Source organism: Drosophila novamexicana, unplaced genomic scaffold (genome assembly GCF_003285875.2).
Source record: "Drosophila novamexicana strain 15010-1031.04,08,12 unplaced genomic scaffold, DnovRS2.1 tig00000008-arrow-pilon, whole genome shotgun sequence".
Taxonomy (NCBI): Eukaryota; Metazoa; Arthropoda; class Insecta; order Diptera; family Drosophilidae; genus Drosophila; species Drosophila novamexicana.
The window spans coordinates 2435128-2451997 of record NW_020824765.1 but is presented as its reverse complement, the minus strand read 5'-3'; the positions used below and the strand labels follow the sequence as shown (position 1 = coordinate 2451997).

The 16870-nt window shown below is 41.7% G+C and overlaps 2 protein-coding genes across 5 annotated transcripts; both read left to right on the top strand.

The window, feature by feature from the left end:
- The first annotated feature begins 886 nt into the window (after window positions 1-886).
- LOC115768745 (flocculation protein FLO11) lies at window positions 887-9946 on the top strand. Of its 4 annotated transcripts, XM_030713621.1 has the most exons (5): window positions 887-1479; window positions 6375-6629; window positions 7182-8636; window positions 9012-9215; window positions 9273-9946. In XM_030713621.1, the coding sequence occupies exons 1-5, from the start codon at window positions 1365-1367 to the stop codon at window positions 9713-9715; spliced, it is 2472 nt and encodes an 823-aa protein (XP_030569481.1). In that variant the 5' UTR covers window positions 887-1364; the 3' UTR covers window positions 9716-9946. The 4 variants fall into 4 exon arrangements, with proteins under 4 accessions (XP_030569481.1, XP_030569546.1, XP_030569330.1 ...); XM_030713686.1 differs by having other exon boundaries at window positions 8424-9215; XM_030713470.1 differs by having other exon boundaries at window positions 7182-9215.
- A 1495-nt stretch (window positions 9947-11441) lies between these two features.
- LOC115769517 (glyceraldehyde-3-phosphate dehydrogenase 2) lies at window positions 11442-12624 on the top strand. The gene is made up of 2 exons (XM_030714391.1): window positions 11442-11618; window positions 11690-12624. Exons 1-2 carry the CDS (start codon window positions 11532-11534, stop codon window positions 12599-12601), a joined length of 999 nt encoding a protein of 332 aa, XP_030570251.1. The 5' UTR covers window positions 11442-11531; the 3' UTR covers window positions 12602-12624.
- Window positions 12625-16870: the final 4246 nt, after the last annotated feature.

Below are 16870 nucleotides of genomic sequence, written 5' to 3'. Positions count from 1 at the left end.
AAGATACAAATGCTTCTAGCATTAACACATTCAGTTTCATTTATAATTTGCATAATATTCATAAATATGCGTATATGCAAAAGTGTTGAAACGTGTGCGCGTTGGGAAACAGTCGCAGTTGTCACTAACAGAATGTTAAGCCCATGTTAGGCGAATGTTAGTTTTGACCTTGAGCGACATTGGCAATGCATCACTGGCTCGCACCGGGTATGCAAATACACGTATGTCTGTCTAATAAGTTTAAGGCAATTACAGCAATTAATTTACACTATTTCCCGGTTTTCAAGCGCATTGCAAAGGTAACAATGCAATCGGCCTTTGGTCTTACCTGGACGCCTACACACATGCTCTCATGTACATACATGCATGTACACACACATGTATGCATGTAACTATGCTAATAGAATAATGTTAAAAATGTCCCAAATAAGAACGAAAGCGAGAGTGGCAAAAGCAGCACTGTAAATATTTCCGTATGCTGTTCAATTTCGAATTGCTCGGGAAATTTGTTTAATATGTATGTATGTACATATTTGTTTTGACGTCGTCGCGTTTGATCTCTGCTGCTGCTGAATAACAGATTTACATTGGGTCAATAGTCAATGGAATGGACTTACAGTTGAAAGTGCATTTCAGTGCATTTTCCATTTGAATGAAATAGTACATATATATATATTGGTTTGTAAGGATATTTTATTTCACAGTATTGCAGTTAAAAATAGTTCCCTTCCAGCATTAGTGTGTTTGACATTATTTTTCGCCTAGCTTAAATCGCATGTCAACCACTGTGCGCCGTCAGCGTCAACTTTAAGCCCATGCATAAGCCAAGCTTCATTCGTTGCCTCTGACGGCAGCAGAGTTTATTAAAAGCGCAGAACTCGTGAGCTACGGACGTGTTTCTGCTACGCTCGAGCGCCTCGCTCGTCTAATCTTCTGGTGTCTTCGTCTCCGTTACAGTCTCCGGCGCATCTCTCTCGCAGCGATTGCGAGTCGTGAAATCGTGTCACAATTGATTGAATTTTGTGTGCAAGTCGCAACAGCAAAAATAAATACGGGAAAAAATTAATATTACATATTATTTGTATTTGGCAATAAGGTTTCTTGTGTGCACGCCGGTGCAGATTGCGTCGTTCGCGTCGTCGCGTTGCCGATTTTGTCATCCCTGACAGCATCATTTCGTACGGTTGCCTTTTGTTGGCATCATTGTTATTCTGCCTACGCGTTAATTATTCCTTGCGGCTTTTGGGCAATGCCCAATTCTAAAATTTCGGTTGCGTGACAAATTCGAACACCACAAATCCTACAGCGACAACAATAACAACAACAACAATTGAAAAAAACATAGACGAGTTCGAATTTCGAAAATGCAAACGCGCAGTTTAAAGTCCGAGCAGCGCAGTCGCGCAGGCGCCGGTATAACCGTTACGCTGCTGCTAGCTCTGGCGCTGCTGAAGATCGACGCCGCAGCTGGGAGGCCTGGTATACATACACACATACATGCACAGCATATGCCATTTCGATCTGGATTACGATTTTGATACGATTTCGTGTTCGAATTCGTAACCAATTCGCATAGCCATACGATATTTAATTAGTGTTCGCTTGTAATTTCCTTCTCGCCTTTCGCCTATTTGCGTTTCTGTGTCGTGTTGCTTTCTTGAGATACTTCTTTATACGCATGCTATTTCCATCTATTGGATTTTTATTGTTTTATTGATTTGTTGAAATTTCAAATATCGATTTCGGATTACAATTTATAGTTTTTATTTATTATTTTTGTTGACTTGCGTAATTAAAAATGTGTGCAGTAAAGATGTAAATAATCCATTTCTGATTGATAAAATTGATTAAATTCAATACTGAAATAAATATTTCAGATATATATTAAATATACCTAGATCTCTTTTAAAGGTTCATGGAATTTGTTTTTAATGCACATATTTTTTTAAAAATAGCCCAAAATATTTGTTTAGATTTGTAATCCCTTCCTCTTTATACATAAGCCTAGTTCTATTTTAAGCCTTAACTAACTTTTACTCGTTTCAAATAAGTGTAAATAACAGTATATTGTTGTCCTTTGAGTCTCTATTGGAACTGTCCCGTTAATTATCATCCAATTGTTACTAATTCCCAGCACAAGCACACTTCACTTAACAAACCATAAACGAGCATCTTCTTCTCAACCTGCATACATGGGTATTATGTGTTTCATAAGCATCCAAACTTGGTCATTATATGGGAGCTGCAGTCATCAGCCCAGGAGTTCCTTATAACTCCATATGATTGCCCAATTGTTGTCGCTGCATCTTTGCGGGTTCTCATCGGGCACATCTTCACGGATCTTCATCCCACGGTCAAGCGCCTCAAATTAGCTGACAAATGCCCTCAGATGAAATTCGACACTCTACTGTAAACAAACACATCTCTTCGCCAGAAACCCTACAGATCAGCTTGAGCCAAATCAAGTAGCAGCTAAAAAAAAAACAAAAACATAAACAACGTTCGATGCCCGAAGGCGACTAGGGGTAAACGAAACTCGAGATGAAGCACAAGAAGCCGCCGGCTGCAAACAAGGCCCAGACAATAACAAAAAAAAAAAAACAAAACCCAAAAGACAACAAACCTTATGTAAGTGCCACATGACATGACTGGCAAGGCTTCAGCTTCAGCTTCGGCTTCGTCTTCGACTTGGGTTTGGGTTTGGGTTTCGCTGCCAGGCCAGCTGCCTGGGGAGGACAGAGTTCCGAGTGCGACCTCTGGGAGTGTAGCATCCACTCTTAAAGGCCGTTCATCTTGTGCCTCTGGGGTACACAGCCAGTCCATAAATTGTTATGACAATTTGTTAAGCTTGTTGGCAACAACACGGACACTTTTTTTCTGTAACTCATTTTGGGTCATGGAGCCCAGAAAAGAGGTTAATTGCATTTTAGACACGGACTCTTTAGCAAGACAACAGCCGATAGATATGGGAGTTTTAGCCAAATAGGCGTAAGCTGATTATACAAAGCTTCAGTTCGCGCTTCTAGAACACCTGACTAAGCCGTTCTGACAAGTCCCTGAACTGGGATTAATGTGGATCTGCCTAGACGCGATTTAAACAATCGACTGAATAGTTTGCTAATTGTTTTAACAATTCGCAGAGACTAGCACAAAAGGCTACTTGGCCAGAGGCATGGCCCATGCTTGAATGGCCAATTGAAATGGCGTCGTTTCACGCTCTATTGCCGCACAATAGTTTATAATCAATTTTGTTGTTAAATGGTTTTTCTCTATTCGCTGCCATTCACACGACTTGTCTACAATATATATATATATATATGGGCGATTCGTTAAAGATGCCTGTACGTGATAATTAACAAATTCGCACGGATTTTATTGGCTCGCTTTTGCCTTTGTTGTTGTTGTTGTGCACAATTAGGGTCTGCCATAATGAAACGTTGGCTTATTTTCCGTTTATTGTGATTTATGCTTAAGCTTTTGTTATTTCACTAAAATTTATATAAGCCGCTGCGGACAGCAAATTTCATAATTACCCAAAATCCAAGCACAAAGCTCAGATAGGTATATATATATATATATATGTATATATATGTATATTGTGGCTGACAATCTGCGATGCATCTGAGAGACTTTCTGGGCTAAGTAATGGCTTTTCATTGTTGGCGATAAATAAGTGCAATTTAATCCATATTAAGTCGAGCATTGCATTTGGTTTAAGCCCGAAAACTTTGTATATCTCTAAGCTAGTTGTCGCTAGACCCGAGTTGAACTATAGATTCTATAGCTTTGATAAATGCTCAATGCGGGTTTTCCATCAATTTTGCTGTAACTGGAATATTTAGTAGATATTTAAGCCCCAGTTTGATTTATTTGCTTTTAGTTTCGCTGATTATTATTATTGTTGACGCTTAGCTCAAGTGCAGGTTTCCGTGAGACACGTTTATTGTGGGAATTATTAAACGGATATCATGTAGAAAATAAAGTTTTGTTGTTGTTCTTTTTGGCGCATGATCAGCATGATCTTCGTGTGGGCTGTGCGATATTCAACAGCTCAATAAGTCGATAACTCAAGGCAAGAGATGATACAACGATCGCGGGCTGAGATTAATAAAACGCCAATATATTTTGCTTTTATAGTTTTAGCGAAGGCTGCCCAAAAGACAAAAACTTGTCAAAAAATCAACCAGCAAACTGTAAAACTGGCAAAAAAAAAAAAGACAATGATAAACTTGAAATTATCGCATTGTGTTTTTGTTTATTTCGGTGGGTGCAGATGTCGTGAAGTCGCCAATCAATTAAAAGTTAAATTAAAAATGATGTTCAAATTACAAAAAAAAAAAAAAATAATGCTTAAACAACAAGCGAACATTAATTGGCACTGAACTTGACGGACAAACTAATTTCAAATAGTTTTTCGGGTGTGGAACGAGATCTTGAATTTTCCACTTGGAAGCGAGACAAAGTCTCATTTTTCTCTAGAATTCTTTACTGGTAATTACATCAGATGCAATCTGAGCAGCTTTGCACATTTATTTATTCATTAACTTCGGGTTGCAAACACTTTCCCAGCTTGTGTACGAGGCGTAACCGTAGCCGAATACAATAAAAGTCAACTTGGATATAGTCATATCTGACATTTGTATCTGTACACAATTCATATTTATGAGCTGCAGCTTTGGAGACGTCAGATTGCTTGAGGCACGGAAGGTTCAGGGACTCGAAAAGTTACTTGATAAACGCGCAAAGCATCATTTTTCAGCTAAGGCTGATAAGCAGGCAGTATGTCTATGCTTGATTATTTATTTTAATAACAATATGAATGCGAATAAGCTGACATAAATGAGATAGCAATGAATTGATATGCACATATGCTTAGAAGCCGGAACTTGGCCTATCCGAGTCTTGCTGTTCATCAGAAACTCTCCGTGCTGATCTCTGACTCTATCTCTCTGTCTGTCGCGTACTGTGACTAACTGGCAAAAGCCGCATTCTAAACGCTTTGTTTGTAGAATTCCCCCACATTCTAATTAAATTATTGTATAGATTGCGACTTTTTAATACACGGCAGCTAACTTGATTCACACAGTGCTGCTTATTGGCATCTGATAAAATCTGTATATATATATATATGGGATATTTCAATAACATTGATAAATAATGACAAATAATCGAGAGAATGCTCCAGTCAAGATTGCATATAAAATAGTGTATATATGTTATTTATGCCAAAAGATATTCTGTACCCAGATTCAAGTCATTTACATTGCTATACAGAAGCATAAATATAGGTACTATATAAATAAATATATATATAATTATATATATATATATATTTTTGCGCTATCCAGGAAACCCAAGTGCCATTTACTAGCTTTTTAGTTGAATCTAGTTTCAGTACTGCTCAGTCTGACGCTCAGAATCAATTGAAGTCGCTGAGAACATTTTAAGAAATATATATATATATATGCATATTTACATTTAGCTAGTTAAAGTTAGTTCAATGTGGGCGCGGCTTCGCGATGAATAATATTGGGCTGATCAAGTTTTACTGGTTTAGCTTGCGAGTTCAAGAATAAGCATCCTCATGCCTAATATACATCGATGCATATGCGTCAGCTGCTATTTGTAACAAGCTGTGCCCAGTTATGAAATATTTCGTTAATGAAATCTAACTTATATATTGAAGGGAATACAGGCATGAAATAAAAATACAGTAGTATGCTACTCAGTTGAATTAGACATGCGAGAAGCAGCCATAAAACAATTCGAAATGGTGCGTTGGGCCAGATCCGAGTAGACATTTTGCTTGAAGCTCAGGCAAACAAAAGACTCAGGCAACGAACTTGATTGGCTGTCAATTAAGCACTTGGCACACACACACACAGCAGCGTTTACTTATTGACCCAACTGGCCTGTGCTTGTGTATAAGTGTGTTATGTGTCAACTAAATAACAGCAACAACAACAACAACGTGAGACAACAACAACAACAACAACTGCTACGAAGACACGAAATATATAGGCCATTTAAGCCAATGTCAATCAATCAGCGGCAATGGCAGCCAAATTGCCAAAGAGCCACCCAGGGACTGCCACCACAACTGTCTCATCTTCAGTTCCCAAACAGAGTCGCAGTCGCTCTTCTATGCCTTCTGTTGCCAACACTTTTGAACTCTCTGAAAAGTGCCAGCAAATTGCATCTCTGGCATCTTGTTGCATTTACCATACCACATGACACACTCACATAAACAGCATAAACATTAAACAGCATAGTTTACATACACACACACACACACATACATGCACATATATGTACATTAGTCGCAACCACAAACAACAACAAGAACAACCACAAATTTCCCCCCTTCTCTGCAGATGTTCGGCAATCGCCATTTTCATTAGAATTGCAGCCGCCATTGCTTGAGGCTGCCGCAGACGATGCGTTCAAGGCGGGCGGCGATCGGACCATTGATAGCTATGGCAATCCCATTGATGCACTGCGTCCGATCGACACGCCCGACGGGCGCAAGGTGGTCAGCGCTCAGGGCCTGCAATTCGAGATACCCAATTATGCGTCGGGCATAACCGAGATACGAAAGCCTGCAGATGACCTGCTGCCACCGCACATTGGTGAGTTGACAACAACAACAACAGCAACAACAACAGCAACAACAAAGAGTACGGCAGCAGATGGCAACGCCAGCGGTGCAACAACAGCAACAACAACAACAACAACAACTGCATCCACATTGAGCAAAGGCATAAATCAAGCACGCATCTCACAAGCGGCAATAGCAAGTGTCTTAGTAGCACCGCCTCCACTTAGTAGCATAATTAGCACCACTAGCATAAGCTTTACAGCCACGCCCACATCCATGCCCACGCCCACACCCGCATCCCGCACCCCTTCACCTGTAGTAGAACTAACAAATGCACATTACGACCCCGATTCGAACCATGTCAAGCGCGAATCATCTGCACAGCAATATGTCATTGTACCGGCAAGTGCCAAACATGCACCACCCACCTTTACCCTGCTGACACTCAATCCACAATTCACGCCCGAATCCGCACCCATTAATATAAGAGCCCAAGAGCCCAGACCCAAGCAGAACAGTTCTAAGCGCATTGATAGCATTGCCGCCACATACTCAACTCCAAATCCAACTCCTTCCCAACTAGATGCCATAGCGGTGGCGCTACCCACCTCGGACATCGCCAGCACCGACAACAACACCTCCTCATTAGCACCAGCACCAGCCACATCACTAACACCCCCCAAGCATGAATCATCAACTACCTCAGCGGATGTCTCTGTGGAAGTGGAGCAGGCCCAGCTGATACCCTTGCCCCAGACACAGCAACAGCAACAGCAGCAAGAGGAAAGTGCCCAGGCGCCTCAGCTGACCAGCGGCACCCTGCCCGACTATCTCTTGGAGCTGCAGCAGCAGGATAAGGATATTGGCGGACCTGTGCCCTGGACACCCGCGCCGAATGGTGCGCCCCTTAGTGTGATTGCCTGGGATCTGTTGCCGCCATTCGAAACGCCTCGAGAGCCACAAACCGAACCACAAATCATTACCGAGCAGCAGCCCACAAAGCATGTGGTGGGCGTGGAGCAGCCGGGCAGTCACAACATCCGTGTCAGTCTGAGCAGCGGTCAGGGCCTGTCGCCGGTGGCGCCCGCGCCACTGACGCCGGGTCAAGTGGCTGTTGTGAGCGTGGAGCACGATGGACCCGATCAGCATGGCACCAATGCACACATTGGCAGCACCACGCCACGCAACGGCTCAAGATTTCCCAATCGCCATCGCGGCACGGTCCACTACAGCACAGCCTCAACCACACAGAAGCCGCGCAGTACTTCCACAACCACCGCTGCAACCACCACAGCCATTCCATCAACAACACAGAGAGTGACCCCCACAACAACCACAACTACTACCACCACAACGCCACGCCCACAAACGACACTAGCACCCAGCACGAGCACTACACCTGTGGACCCATCCACCTTCTATAAGCTGGACAATGAGGAGGCCTATGCCTACACTTTGCCACCCTGGCTGCAGGAGGTAACCGATCCGGATCTGGATGTGGCCGTCACCTTTATTGTGCCCACGGACAATGATCAATACAATCACAGCCTGGCCGTGGATCTAGAGCCGCCTTTCGAGCCGTTTGTAGACCTGCACAACATTCAGCTGACACCACCGCCCACTGCGGAGCCAGCCAGCACGCGACCCACACCTACACCAACAAGCACCTCCACAACTACAACGACAACCACGACCACGACAACAACGACTACAAGACGTCCGTTGGCCGTAGCACTACCAACAGCAGCGCGCACCACTAAAGCACCCATTTTGAAAGCACAAACCACTCGGCAACCACAACTGATAACAACCACAATCCACACAGCTCCAGCAAAGACGAGCACGACGCCAGCGGCGCCTGTTGAGCCGAATCCCTTTAACTCGGCTACATTGCCGCCGTGGCTGCAAGATTTCGATTACCCTGATGTGGGTCCCGGCGTGCCCTATAATCCGGACAACTTTAAGGGGACGCCTGTCACAAGTGGCCAGAAACCGGGCGGTACCAAGCCCAATGACTTTCAGCCTCAGGGCTTGCCAGGTAGCCACATTAGATCTCAGTTAACAGAACCAACAACGACATCAACCACCTCAGCGCCAGCTGAAACCGACTCCTCCGCTTTTCCATCCAAAGTCACGCTTCCGCTTCCAGCCATCAGCAGCAGCAGCCACAGCAGCCACAGCCAAGGTGGCCATGAGTCAAACACTGTGGAGCCGCCGCTGGTGCTGATACCGCCTGTCGCCAACAGCGACGAACCATCCTCATTTAGCAGTAGCAGTAGCAGTAGCAGTGGCAGTAGCAGTGGCAGTGGCAGTGACAGTGGCAGCGATTCCAGCAGCCAAACGCCGCCGCCGCCTGCACTCGGCACTGCCTCAGACCTCAACCCTACTACAAACTCATATACGCATTTTACAGCACGCTTCGATACGCCTGCTTCTGGTCAGGAAACGCAAATCTCGGCACAGAGCCTAACGCCTACGGCAACGCCACAAGGCACAGCCGCCGCTGAGGAACAGTTCCCACCATTCAATGGCAATGCGGCAGACAGTCCGAAGGTTGAATACACCAAGAGCGAGGAGGGTAAGGTCATCAGCACACCCGTAAACACGCTGCGCAAGGGTAAGTCTCAGACGGGAATGTTTTTTGAAGCCCAAACTAAACTGAATTATCTCGCAGATGCGCAAGACAATAATGTGCTCCAAGCATCTACGGCCGCATCGCCAGCGGCGGCCAGCAATACGGGCAAGTATACGGGCGGCTTTGGCGCTCCGGCTGGTCTATTGCGTCCACAAAGTGCCGCCAAGCCAGACATCTATGTCGCCGGCAATGAGCATGAGTTCAGCACCAATGTCAAGGCCAACAAGGTGCGTCCGGGCGCTGTGGCCAATGCCAATGGCGGACGCTATACGGGCGGCTTTGGTGCACCCAGCGGCGTGCTCAGTCCCCAGAATGCGCCCAGACCCTTCCAGCAATCGCAACAGCCCCAGCCACAGCCACAGCCCCAACAGACGCAGCCCCAGCTGGCCAGTGCTGCTTCCAGCCATCATCATAACCGCTTTGGTGGACCTCCTGGCGTCCTTGTGCCGTATGACAACGTGCCGCGTGCCGGAGGGCAGTAAGAGCCAATTGGGCGTGGCCTTTTCCATTGCATGCAACTACTGCAAGTACTTTAAATTATTTATAAAGCATGTATGTATGTTAAAGTTATGAAAGTTGAAGTTCTCGATGTATGAATAGTAAAGGCGAATACGAATTTTGTGTCGAAAAGAAAATAAATCATCATATGTTTATGCATACGATCGAGGTATACGTATCTATGTATATATCATGTAAAATGTTATTTACATAATAAACTTTAGAACTATAATATTATTTTCTTTTATTGTGCGTTTTTTCTTTCTCTTGCGTTTTAGGGCAGAGCTTTCACTATATGATGATCGCATCCACATACTGTGATAACTAATATGTTGACAGTTTCATTAAAAAATATCATAAACTGAGGGACCAGATGGACTTTTATAAGTCGTTTCGGCTTGTCACATTAATCAATATCACGAGGCATTCGATTTGAGGAGTCTGCGCGCGTTTTGAAAACTATATAATTTGAGAATTGTCTTTATAATTCCTTTAGACGAATGTAAGAGTATAGTATACATATACGGAAGAGTTTTGAAGCCAGAGCCTGGAAGCTTGGAAGTTTATCCGCGTCATGCAAACACATATAGGTTCACTCCTTCTTGTCGAGTGGAATACTCTATTTAAGCTGCGCCGGTTGAGTCAGCTTGACGTAGCCTAAAGATAAATTAAAGATAAATTAAAAGATAAAGTCCTCAAATTTGCAAAAATAAAATTTGTCGCAAGACCCAGTGTGAATATCAGAGTTTGCAGCATTCATACATAACAAAAATTTAAACTTTAAAAATATGCGCATTATTGGAAGATCATCAAAAATCCATTAAACGTTGCATTGTATTTTATACGCAACTGAAACAACAACAATGAATGTGCGTGACTTTTAGTTTTGAATTAATGTTTGTTAACGGAACTTTAACTTACATTAATTTTGCAGTATATTTTGGAGTCTCTAATGTGCGTACTTTCCAGCTAATGTCTACTTTTAAGCAAAAACACATTTTAAATCTTCCCTTAAACTTTTCAAATTGTATTTTACATATTTTCTTTCCTTTCCTAAAGGAGGAATTGGTGAAGCACTAGTTTCCAGCTGCAAAAGCTTGGGATTGGTTCATGAGTCATTCAGTCACTCGGAAAAAACAGTTTATATGGCAAATTTTGCATTTGCCAAAGTTCTTAATTCTTAAATTTGAATAATAAACAGCTGTGTTTAAAACGAACGCTAGGTGGCCCCACAAAAGCTTTAGGGTTTTTTCACACGAACTGGGAAGCTTTCCGCAGTTTGAAAGCCACTTTAGTTCAATTTTTTGTATAATTCATCATCAAACCACTTGATAGTCAATTATTACGTTTTTAGATAATTAAATTTAAGCCATTATTTAACAGATATTTACAACATTATCAATGAGCTATGATCATTTCTGTCCAAGCTTAACTTACTCAGCATTTTAAACAGCAAACAAATTTTGGCGGGCTTTTGGTGTATAGTTAATGGGTACTGGAAGAGTTGCTATTCGAATACTTTTAAGTCGCGTGAAGTTGGCGGCGGCAACATCGCTGCTGATAAATGCGCGTGCGTCATATAGCATTCAGCTTAATATTGCGGTCAAATTGCCCATGCTTTTGTAGTGGGGTGGGCGTGACGTAAACGTCCTTCATTTGACTTTGAACTCAGCCAAACGCAAACGCTCTATCTGAAGTCGATTTAGTCAGAGCAGTTGCAGTTGATTCCTGACGGGTGAACTGAGCGAAAGTAAAAGTGTGATCCAGGCAAATTAAAAAAAAAAAAGAAAAAAATTAATAATGTCGAAAATTGGTATTAACGGATTTGGCCGCATTGGTCGTCTGGTGCTGCGTGCCGCTATCGACAAAGGCGCCTCCGTCGTTGCCGTAAGTGAAGCCGCCGAGAAGATGTAGTTGGAGTTAGACGTACAAATTGTGTGTATTTGTGTAATTTGCAGGTTAACGATCCCTTCATCGATGTGAACTACATGGTCTACCTGTTCAAGTTCGACTCCACCCACGGCCGTTTCAAGGGCACCGTTGTTGCCGAGGGCGGCTTCCTGGTTGTCAACGGCCAGAAGATCACTGTCTTCAGTGAGCGCGATCCAGCCAACATCAACTGGGCCAGCGCTGGCGCTGAGTACGTGGTTGAGTCGACCGGTGTCTTCACCACCATCGATAAGGCCTCCACTCACTTGAAGGGCGGTGCCAAGAAGGTCATTATCTCGGCACCCTCCGCTGATGCGCCCATGTTCGTGTGCGGCGTGAACTTGGATGCATACAGCCCGGACATGAAGGTCGTGTCGAACGCTTCTTGCACCACCAACTGCTTGGCCCCATTGGCTAAGGTTATCAATGATAACTTTGAGATTATTGAGGGTCTGATGACCACTGTGCATGCCACCACAGCCACCCAGAAGACCGTCGATGGCCCCTCCGGCAAGTTGTGGCGTGATGGTCGTGGTGCTGCCCAAAACATCATTCCAGCATCCACTGGCGCCGCCAAGGCTGTCGGCAAAGTCATTCCAGCTCTGAATGGAAAACTTACCGGCATGGCTTTCCGTGTGCCCACACCAAATGTCTCTGTTGTTGACTTGACCGTGCGCTTGGGCAAGGGTGCCACCTATGATGAAATTAAGGCCAAAGTACAAGAGGCTGCCAACGGTCCATTGAAGGGCATTTTGGGCTATACCGATGAGGAGGTCGTCTCCACCGATTTCCTCAGCGACACTCACTCGTCCGTATTCGATGCCAAGGCCGGCATCCCGCTCAACGACAAGTTCGTTAAGCTGATTTCGTGGTACGACAACGAGTTCGGTTATTCCAACCGTGTCATTGACTTGATCAAGTACATGCAGAGCAAGGATTAAATTATATAAATAGCTGCAGCTAACACAATGTTAACTTCTCAATACGCACAAACAGGAGGTGTAGCATTTAACTATAGATGAGAGGGATCCGATTTTCGCCCACACAACTACACAGTTACCCAATAAAAACACACAACATACATACATACATACATACATACACGCATATACGTTCACTCAGCATATGTACATATGTTTTTACATATGTATGTTTTGTATTGTATTACCAACCGATCTTCTCTCTCCTGTTTGATGAACCGAGCAAAAACAGTTACATAAATTATATAACCTAATCTCGTTACAAATATATAAAAATAAAAACAAAACACAAAACATTACCGCATTTTTAGTACAATTATGAAATCGCCTGTTTGCTGATGCAACTATTGATTTTTTCGCCCAGATGGAGATAAGCAATAGAAATCTGGGTTGACTTTGCTTGCGACTGGAATCATGTCAAGCAAACGGGAAAAATGCATAATTAACTTGATATAAATAGTTGGACCTAGAAGCAAACTTTAACATATATATGTACATATATGTGAACGGCAAAATTCCCATATGTGTATATATATTTACATATGAATATATATAGGCATGTACATGTATATGTATATATATGTATCTACACGCGGACAGAATCTAATTGCTTTGAAACTGCCGGTCTACGAGCATAAATGCCCTTGACATTGAACTTTCCAAAATGATTGCTTTGATCTTATAAATATGTGGCCACTTATTTGTTTAAGGCAGACATGGAAATATAAAAAACCCACGTAAATAAGCTACTCAATAGGAAATAGGTGCAAGATTATATTTGCCGGTCACATTGCATCCAATGTAACAGTGCCATTTTGAGTAAAATTGTATTAAAGTCTCTTAACATTATTTTCGGTAGTAACGAAAAGAGAGAGCACCATACCATGTTACGTTTAATTTTTATGCTAACACAAATCATTCAAACACGAAATGAAAAAAATCTATCAAAGAGAATACATAATTTGAAAAACTCAATTGGTTATCCCACAAAGGCCCTGTTAACCAGCCGGCAAGGTTTTGGTAACTAGTGTTGCCAAATTCGGATAAGCGGTTGACATGTTATCGATAATTTTGAGAAATCAAATGAAATTCAAAAAATCTTAACGGAATGTTATGGCTGCAGCGAGATTTAAACATTAAAATGTACAATGCATTGTATTGTATTCTATAGAAAGTGCGATTTAAATTAAATAATAGTGAATTACAGATATAGTTTAGAAGGGCGCAAAAATTTAAGAAGAAAAGCTTTCTCTAACTCACTAAAAACTATTGAAGTACCAAAGTATATTTTGTTTACTCACAGCGTGATTTATACAGAAATAATAACAATAAGAATTGTATTAGCTTAATAGCTGAAAATGTGACCTGCATTTGGTATTCAATCACAAATCAAAATCACAATTTAGGTACAATAAGATTTTCAAATTTATACTTTTACACCCGCACAATGACATGTAATTTTTTGTACAAATATAAAACAGATTATCCTGGTTGATTGACCGACTGACCACAGAAGCTACCATCAGACAGGGACAAACCCTTTGTTCGAAAAAAGAACATTTCGCTCAAAACCTTGTTTTTCACACAAAGGATATCATAAGCTTGGAGATGTCGATCCCATTAAGTACATATATATTTGGCTGGTAATTGGCAAGAAACAGGCATTAGCTCCTTTTTAAGAATTAACTAAATGTAACTGGGCATTTGCAAGGTAGGAGCCTAATTTGAATAGATAGCCTTGTGCACAGTTCTATGAGAGTAAATAGGAATAGATTCAACAGGTGCCTTTGCGTGCTTTTGGGACAATCTCATCGCATGCCGCCGAGTTCCACCCACAAGCAATCAAGCAATTGAAACGATTGTAATCGTGGTGTTCCCTTTAGAAACGCCTGAATTTGTCAACGGAATTGGAAATGTCGTAAATACAAGCATGCATTAAAGTCTAACCCACATAACGGGGCCCAGGCCAATATTTTCCCATTTCCCATTTTCCCATTAAAACTAAGTTCGTGGAGCTCTCAACTTGAACATATGCAAATATCATAATTCTTCCATCATGTCTGCAACGTCGTAAAAGGAATAAGAAGCAGCTGTCAGTTCGAAGTTGGGCACGGCCCCAGGCAAGGTTCCATAGGCCACAATTTGCTGTGTCTTCTGTTTTGGGGCGGCCTCCTCTTGGGGCGTGGCACATGTAAAGCAACACGGCAGCCGATTGCTTCTGAAACAAAATTGTTTCGGCACGCCGCGAAGGTTGCTGCCACAAGCAAATAGGCGGGAAACACGCAAGGTCTGCAGCGCCTGGTTGGAGGAGTGGGGCTGGGCTGGGGTCTCAGACATCAAAGTTATTTATTTACTCTAAAAACAATACAAGAAAATTAATAGCAATTTGCATAGTTTCATAAATATGTTGCATATGCAATATGTTCCTTGCAAATGAATGCCATTCGGGACAATAAATGGGGTTTCCCCTTTAATGAATGCGACTCATTTGGCGGGCGCCGCTTATTGATTGCCCTCAGCTCGGCTGCGGCCCTTATCAGTCGGCACTTAATTGGCTTTGTTGCGGCATTGTTGTTGCATCATCAGAAAGCCATTAAACAGTTTTAGCCAAAGCAATTTTCTAGGCCACAAATTGTGCTCTTCACGCACCGAAATACGTCAACACGAACAATGTGCGTGTCTTTTGGGCTTCAATTAAAGTTTGTTAACGCAACATTGATTTTTAATTATATTAATTAGGTATTAGGTATGCATATACATATATACATATAGATATATATATATATATCTGCATTGCTATAATTATTAACTTTCATACTTTTGATATATTTGTGTGCTAGGGAATTAAGAAGGGCAGCAAATTGTTGAGATATTAAAACGAGTTTATTGAAGTTTATTGAGACTTGTCAGCACATGCAAGCCAAGTTACAAAAGCCACAACAACCGACAGAAACAACAACAACTTTTGCTAGTCAAGCCAAAAAAGGAAGAAGCACAACAAGAGCACGAGAAAAAGGCGCCTAGAAAAATATGAAAGAGGAGCAAACTGTTTAGTTGGAAATCGACGATTGAGCTGAGCACACGGTCAAAGGATATTTTCATATCCTTGTATCTGATATACGGAAACTGGTACTGAACTTCTTATAACATGCTAAGAGACAAGCATACAATACTCCAATAAAGAAAAAAGTAAAATTCGAAATTCGTGATGTGAATGAAACAAAGGGAAACAAATAACAAAGAAAAGTTCAAGTACTCGACATAAAACTTGTAATTAATTAAAAATCTTTCGTACTCTTGAGTGACACAAACAAAGATTTAGCTCGGTTTGATTCGGTTTACGGTTCAAACCAACTTATAGCAAGCTTATCCAAGCTTTAGATTAAACCTTGCATTGCCATATTTTAAAAATTTAATTATACATCCGTCTGTTTGAGGCAGAACATAATTTCATATACGAGATGCGCGCTAAATTTGATCTCTACAGAAAGTGGTCAAAGTTAATTATGCCTTAAGGATCGGTCTGTCTCAACACCTGTTTATTTTTAAATAAATATTTGACATTCCGTCTTTTTTTTTTTTTGATAATTGGCTTGGTTTATAGTAAACAACTTGCATCCTAAAATGCACATCTATTTCAGATAAAGAGCTTCGTTTAAGCAACTTATAAATAATGCCACGAAAAAAGCAAAAGGTGGACACCATCGAGGAAATCGAAACTACCATAAAACTGCTCTGCGATCAGTCCAACAATCACATGAAAGTCCGCGAACACTACAAGGCTTTAACTGGCTATAATCAGGTAAATATAGTTTTTGTGCGAAAAGCTGACATCTATTTACGGTATTTGAACGCAACGGTTGCACCTTGAAACGAACACTAGATGGCGCCAAAAGCTCTCAGGAAGCTTTCCTCGTACGCGGTGCGAATACTCTGAGTGCATTTAAAAGCTTTAACGGCCACTATTGAGTAATAAATATATTTATAATATAGTATATATATAATTACTATATATTTATAATAGAAATATAATATATAATTTAGTAATAAATATATTTATTTATTACTGAATGAACGGCCACGTACAAGGAGTCCTTTAACGGAAAACTATACGTTGTAATCTTCCCCGATAAAATAGAGTTAAAATTTTGTTATGGACTATGAATATTTTTATATATATAAAGGCCCCAAGTTTCTTGTGCTTAGGAAAAAGATAATATTTTAAGGACT

What these genes read in the sequence shown, in the direction of transcription:
- LOC115768745 (XM_030713470.1), top strand. Translation starts at nt 1,365, where the DNA reads ATGCAAACGCGCAGTTTAAAGTCCGAGCAGCGCAGTCGCGCAGGCGCC. An exon ending in CGCCGCAGCTGGGAGGCCTG is followed by an intron (nt 1,480 to 6,374) that starts GTATACATACAC and finishes CCTTCTCTGCAG; the next exon opens with ATGTTCGGCAATCGCCATTT. An exon ending in CGTAAACACGCTGCGCAAGG is followed by an intron (nt 9,216 to 9,272) that starts GTAAGTCTCAGA and finishes ATTATCTCGCAG; the next exon opens with ATGCGCAAGACAATAATGTG.
- LOC115769517 (XM_030714391.1), top strand. Translation starts at nt 11,532, where the DNA reads ATGTCGAAAATTGGTATTAACGGATTTGGCCGCATTGGTCGTCTGGTG. An exon ending in AAGGCGCCTCCGTCGTTGCC is followed by an intron (nt 11,619 to 11,689) that starts GTAAGTGAAGCC and finishes TGTAATTTGCAG; the next exon opens with GTTAACGATCCCTTCATCGA.